Genomic DNA, 6,825 nt, shown 5'->3' on the forward strand with positions numbered 1-6,825 from the left:
CTTATAGATTTGTTGTTAGAATAATCGATTAATCGAAAAATAATCATTAGATTAATCGATTAGAAAATAATCATTTGGTACAGCACAAGAGCTGACAAACTTTTTTTGTCCCGAGCCCAGTTTAACACCGCGGTCAGTTTAACGAGCTGCTGACCCGCATCGGTGCTGATATCCAGCCAGAACACCAACTGCAGACTGTCGATTTTATCTAAAGAGCTCCTGTCCGTCTGTGTCGGGTTCAGGAAATCGTCACATGGAAAAATTAATCTCTCTGATTGGTTGCCGCAGTGCATCGAGCAGCGAAAGTTCAATTTTTTTTAACTCGAGCAGCGGCTACTTTGGACGCGCCGCACGCACAGAAAACCCTCTGCCGCATCCCACCGCTGCCTTGCGCGCCGCGCTAAACTGGCAAAACGCGCCGCAACATGCTGCGCTGCTCCTAGATGCGCGTCCACCATAGACTTTGCATGTAAACTGGCTGCTTTGGCTGCTCAAAACCCATCCGGTGTGTGCCTGGCTTAATTTACTTAAATAGCCCTGTTATATATCATCAATTTTGGAAAATGCCAACTCAGGACACAGTTGAAACTTACTTTAATGACCCCACATCAAAAGTAGATTTTCTGAAGAACCGGAGCGAGCACAGAGGCTCTTACAAGATGGTTCAGCTTGGTAATATCTCTCCCAGTCATCCTCTCATATATGTGCAGTATGTCAATGATAAGATACTTTTTTTTAAAGAAACTATTAATACAGATCATCAGGAAGCTGTGTTTTTGCAACAAAACCACGAACCTCCACCATTTTTTATATTTATCCTGCCAATAGGCTGGTGGAGCTGTGTGGGAGGGGTGCTCTGTGGGAGGAGGAGGTGCTCCTCTCAGGGAGGAGCTTTTGGTAAAAAGGCGGGGCTTTGTACCAGCAGGTGTTCAGGTAGCTCCACATGGCYACAGGAGATTTAAGGATTTCTCAAACATGCATGAACGAGTCAAAGAAACACTCTGGGTATGTTTTTGATGAGGACATGACATCATAACATGAYATGAAGCTCAAAAATGCTGTTTTGCATAATACGCCCCTCCCTTAAACAATTAGGTAAACTACTAAATCTTTGATTTAAAACACTTGGGAATCAGTGTGCATGTAAAAAGTGACCCACTTTGTGCAGCTCTGTTTGCAGCATCACAATATTTTYATGCTTATTTTAGTTTTGACAAACTAAAAGTTCTAACTAATCCATCAGTCTGAAAGTTCGGTGGAATCTGAACAGGCTTTTTTGTTTTCACTTTAGCCTTATTGATCCCTGTGAAATCCCACGGAGCACCCGCCAGTCTCCTGAAGACTCCTGTAATAGATTTCCATAATGCATTTCTCTCACAGCCGTATCTTCTGACTTCCTGTCTGTCTTTTCAGCACTTTCTCCTGTTCAGACAGCAACGTTCACATTCAGTTGTTTACTTTCTCTAGGACGTGGCCTCGATTAAGAACAGCTCTGCTACAATCCTCAAACATCATCATTTGTTACAAGTCGGYGTAAAAGATAATCACGGCGTCGACGTTCCTTTTGGGAACTAAATCTTGTCCCAGTGCCGTCTTCTGTAAAAAATCTTTTATTGGAGAGAAAATGTAATTAACAGAACAATCTTCGCAGGTTCCTCGGGCTCTTTAGCTCTTCAGCAGCCCGTAAAATCTCTTTTTAAATCATTTTAGAGGTGAGGACAGAAAAGAAGCAAAGTGATCTAGTCGACTCTTCTTCGTAGCCTGGTTCCTAAAGATTTTATTGTAAATCACGCAAATAAAAAAGCCTTTTCTCTCCTCAGGTAAACAACGGTCAGAGTTCTTTATTGGGCGAGCCTCCTAAAGAAGTCAGACTCCCCTCCAACCCTTACTTAAACTTGGCCAGTGTAATGCCGGGTGTTATTCTGCAAGGTGAGCACACATACACACACACAGTTTTGTTTTTGTATCCCCGTGGGGRCYGTGGATTGACTTCCATTCATTTTCTGGTAATTTTATAGCCTGACCCTGACCATTTACCCTAAAACTAACCTCTATTCACACCTTGGTCCTAAATATGGGATAAATCTTGTGCCAKCAGGAGTTGAATTGGAATATCTGAATTTGAAACTGAATTTAATGATTTGAAACTTAATTTAAAGTTTTGAATTTGAATTAATTTGTTTTGAAACTGTATTTTGCTCTATTAAAAATTCAGTTTGTCTACTTTCACTTTCAGTTCCATAATTCACTTTCAATTCCATAATTCAGATTTTTGTGTCACACATCCGGGTCCTTGAGAAAGCCAGCCAGAGTAATCAAACACAGATCGTCAGATTTACATTTCACGTCAGTGAGGCTTCCTTCTGTAATGTAACAGAGTTGATGCAATCCATTGTAAAAGTGACAAAAACAGTTATTTTAGTGCAGTGAACTAAAACTCAATTCACATCATACCTCTAAACCTAAAGCACAGCAGAGCTGCAAACAAAGTGAGGACATTGAAGAGGTCCTCACTTTATATCAAAGACCTCACTTTGATAGTAACTGTGGGACAAATTGTCCTCACTAAGGCTGCCACAAATGATTATTTTAATAATCGATTAATCACCAATTATTTATTCGATTAGTCGATTAATCGGATCATACGTTGAATATAAAACATACAGCTTATCACGTCAGCAGCTGCTATTATATAACCATGGTTAGATTTTAGCTATATGCTAACTAAAAATAATTGCTGTGGAAGGYAAGTTCTGCTCTGCAGATGTTGCACAGGTTTCTCTTTCATTTTCTTAAAATGATCCCACATTTTTGAGCTCCGTTGTCAGGTAGCCATGATACCAGAGCCTGTCTGTATAATGTCTTGTGACGTCCACGGCCTACCCCAGTTACCACTGCTGTGCATGTGTGTCAAGGACAGAAAGGCAGACGTGGCAGTGGAAGGTGTCAAAGCAGTTTGGAGAGAAAAACAAAGTAAAGAACAACAAAAAAAGAAAACGATTAATCGATTATTAAATTAGTCATCGATTATTTTAATAATCGATTAGTCGTCGATTAATCGTGGCAGCCCTAGTCCTCACTTACTTTAGCGATCCCGTGGTTTACTAATGYCATCTGCTCATCAGTTTTTGAGCCRCARCAYCGCAGCTTTCTTTTTCACAAGTCAGCCTGCTCGGCTCTGCAGCCTCTCTTCTAAYCCACTTGCTGACTCKGTGTTTTTTCTGACTGATCTGAGAAGAGCAGAACGCATCAGTCCCGGACTGAGCTGACWTGTGAATGAGGCTTATAAATCGCACTGGACTATAAGTCGCATTTACTTAGGAATTTAATTCACAAAGAACAGACGCTTAATCTGAAATGACACAATAACACACAGAACATACCAGGGAATAACCTGTAGTTCACCAAACTCATTCCACATCACACAATTAACYTCCTTAMGTTTCTTCATTGTTATAAGARTAGCYATGTTTACAGRGACATAAGTMATCAGAATAAACAGCCAATCAGAATCAAAAYGTGCCATGTAAACGCCCCAGTCGGAATACTTTGGTCTGATTCAGCTCRATCAGAATTAATTTATAATCTGAACGAGAGGGGTGGTTTATGCTGATTGATAATCTGAACGGCGTGCATGTAAACACTTAATCTGATCATCTTGTTCTAGTTGTGGAAAACTGACCTGACTGTGCGCCCTGTCATCTTGACGTATTTGCTCCTGGCTAGATGCTAATATGTCAGTTAGCGATACAACGTTTCAATTAGAAACTTTTAAAGAGCTCATAATTATTGAACACATTGAAAGTGTAGCAACACAGAGTTATTTCTGCCTTTTTAACATTTGTTTATGTTCGTCATGGAAGTACAACTACTTCTGTTTTTTTTTGTCTGGGGGGAGGGGGGTTACGTCAGTACTTCAATTGTGAATAAAATCCTACATTAATTAGTTAATTTTGTGCCCATGTAAACGATACGTTCGGCTTAATTAATCTGAGTACATTTCAAATAATTCTGCTCATGTAAACATAGCTAGTWACCTCTGCTCTTCATCACTCTCTCACAAGTTTCTCATTCACTCCAAACTTTCTCTCTGCTGCTCCTTGGTACAGGAACAACGTATAGTTGTCACAAGCCTAGAGCGCCCTCTCACGTCTGCAGACGGTAATGTTTACTCCTTGGTTCGTGTCCGAATGAACAAAGGTTTAAGTCGCAGGAACAGCCAAACTATTAAAAAGTGGGACTTACACTCCAGAAAATATGGAAAATGTGTCAAGTCTGGCTCCTTGGAATCAAAGTGAGAGGAGATGGGTGGTTTAAAACTTTTGCACAGTTGTAAATGATCTGTAGATTATTTTGCTGGTTTCGTAGCTTTTATATTTGAACACACACACACACAAACATAAACACACACACACACACACACACACACACACTGTCTCTGTGTTTCGCTCAGGCTCAGTGGGGAACAAGCCTCAGGGGGGACAGCCTGGAACCGGAGTGTACGGCAGCCCAGTTGCTCCGGTGGTCTCCCAGGGTTCTGGTCCTTTCCCCCACAGCGCCGCGGCCACGACCCCCGCCCCRTACACCTCTGACACCTCCGCTGACTTCACCCAGTACAACCAGGCGTACACACAGGTACTGCAGGTTTGCTTAAAAACACACGACAATAAGTTGTCTACACRCAGGTTTGTGTTCAGCGGCAGGGAGCTGTAACTGGGAGAGGCAGGGAGCTGGAAGAAATAAGAATGGGTTTGGATACTGGGACTCGGAACGAGAGTGGATTTGGCAGCGAGGCACTGTGTGTGTCTCCATCTGTCCCTGCTCCTTTCCTTTCTCATCCCTCCACTCAAAAACAACACGCAGCCCTCCTACGAGCTGTTTGCCTTCTGGTTTTTTTTCCTCCTCTCCCTCCACTTGTCGCTCTGCCTCCTCAAGCCGCGAYTGACATATCTGATATTTTGCAGCAAGGAGAAAACCTAATTTTAAATGTTAATTACAATCTACCCATTCAAACGAATGAGTCGTGATTAGATAACCAATAAACACGGTTGGTTGAATTTGGCTGGAAAATCGAGACAAAGCTGAGAAACGGGGCGGGGACGATGGTTAATGAATGTCAAAGAAAGAGCACAACGTGAGGAAGAAGACTTAAAAATCACTACGGTATTATTGAGCAAACACACAACCTGTCTGCTCCGTTCACCTGATGTTTGCTGGTGTCTGTGTGTGTATGTRTGTGTRTGTGTGTGTGTTTGTGGACCACAGGACGCCATGCAGCAGTGGTACCAGCAATACCAGGCAGCACAAGCTCACACTTACAGCACTGCAGCTCCGCAGGACAACACGGCCGCAGATTACAACAAGGAACACACCCAGGTAACACACAATGACTATGTGACAAGTATTTTCATGAAACATCGTCAGAGACACATGGATAAAAGTGTTGGTACCCCTCGTTTAATGAAAGAAAAACTCACAAAGGTCATAGAAATAAATAGAATCTGACAAAAGTAATAAGAAATAAAAATTCTATGAAAATGAACAAATGAAAGTCAGACATTGCAGACATGTTAAATCAAGGTGTGTMCAYTAATTAGCTCCACAGGTGTCTACAATCTTGTACTCAGTGAGTGGGCCTGTATATAGGGCTACAGATACTCACTGTGCTGTTTGGAGACATGGTGTGGACCAGACTCAACATGGACCAGAGGAAGCAAAGGAAGGACATGTCTCAGGATATTAGACAGAGAATCATGTTAAAGGTAAAGGTTATAAGACCATCTCCAAGCAGCTTGATGTTCCTGTGACTATAGGTGCGTGTATTACTCAAAAATTTAAGATCCATGGGAATGTAGCCAACCTCCCTGGATTATTATTTTCATCAGATTCTAGTTATTTTTGTGACCATTTTGGGTTTTTCTTTTATTAAATAAGGGGTACCAATAATTTTGTCCAATTTTGTAGCTAGATTTGTCAACAGAACAAACTTTTAAGTAAATTGATATTGATACCTTCCCTTTACGAAGATTATGAAGTTTATGAAATTTACATGTGAAAAAAAAAAACACTCTGGACTGACCTGGACCAGAGATTGGAAAACCAACACACAGCAGCTACTGAAGCTGTAAAATCACTTCCCACTTCCTCTAATTTGAGACCTGGACTCAAACCTAACCAGATGAGACCCAGACTTAAAACTGACCAGATGAGACCTGGACTCAGACCTTAGACCTGGACTCAAACCTGACCAGATGAGACCTGGACTCAAACCTGACCAGCAAATTCTGTAAGATTCTGCTTTTTATACTGGGTTCCATTTTGTGTCAAATCCATAATTTCCACATTGCTATTTTTACTTATTTTTTGTGCACCTGGGAAATTTTTCCACGTACCCCCTGTAACAGGGGATGGTTGTACTCCTGGTTGGGAATCATTGTGCCACAGTCTGTCCAGCTGGAATGTGATGTGATTTGTGTCAAACAGGTGTGATGGAGTGAGTTCAATCCAGTAGGAAGTCAGAATGGTATATACAGCTGGTAAAATAAGTATCGAACACATTTTTCTCAGTAAATATATTACTAGAGGTGCTAACGACATGAAATTTTCACCAGATGTCAGTGACAACCCAAGTCATCCATACATACAAAGAAATCAAACCATAAATGTCCAGAAATGAAGTTATTTGTAATAATGTGGAATGACACAGGGAAAAAGTATTGAACACATGAAGAAAGGGAGGTGTAAAAAGGCATGGAAAGCCAAGACACCAGCTGAACTCTCTCAGTAATTAGAAAGCAAGCCTGCCCCTTGTTATACATATGTATA

The 6,825-nt window shown here is 41.4% G+C and overlaps 1 protein-coding gene across 1 annotated transcript in view; it reads left to right on the forward strand.

The window, feature by feature from the left end:
* raver2 (ribonucleoprotein, PTB-binding 2) overlaps positions 1 to 6,825 on the forward strand; it is a gene marked incomplete in the record, with an annotated part of 133,137 nt that overhangs the window by 121,816 nt on the left and 4,496 nt on the right. Inside the window, 3 exon segments of the mRNA XM_014014291.1 lie at positions 1,821 to 1,929; positions 4,454 to 4,635; positions 5,266 to 5,376. Of these exon segments, the coding sequence (XP_013869745.1) occupies positions 1,821 to 1,929; positions 4,454 to 4,635; positions 5,266 to 5,376 (402 nt within the window).

The sequence above is a fragment of the Austrofundulus limnaeus genome, unplaced genomic scaffold (genome assembly GCF_001266775.1).
Source record: "Austrofundulus limnaeus strain Quisiro unplaced genomic scaffold, Austrofundulus_limnaeus-1.0 Scaffold113, whole genome shotgun sequence".
Lineage (NCBI taxonomy): Eukaryota > Metazoa > Chordata > Actinopteri > Cyprinodontiformes > Rivulidae > Austrofundulus > Austrofundulus limnaeus.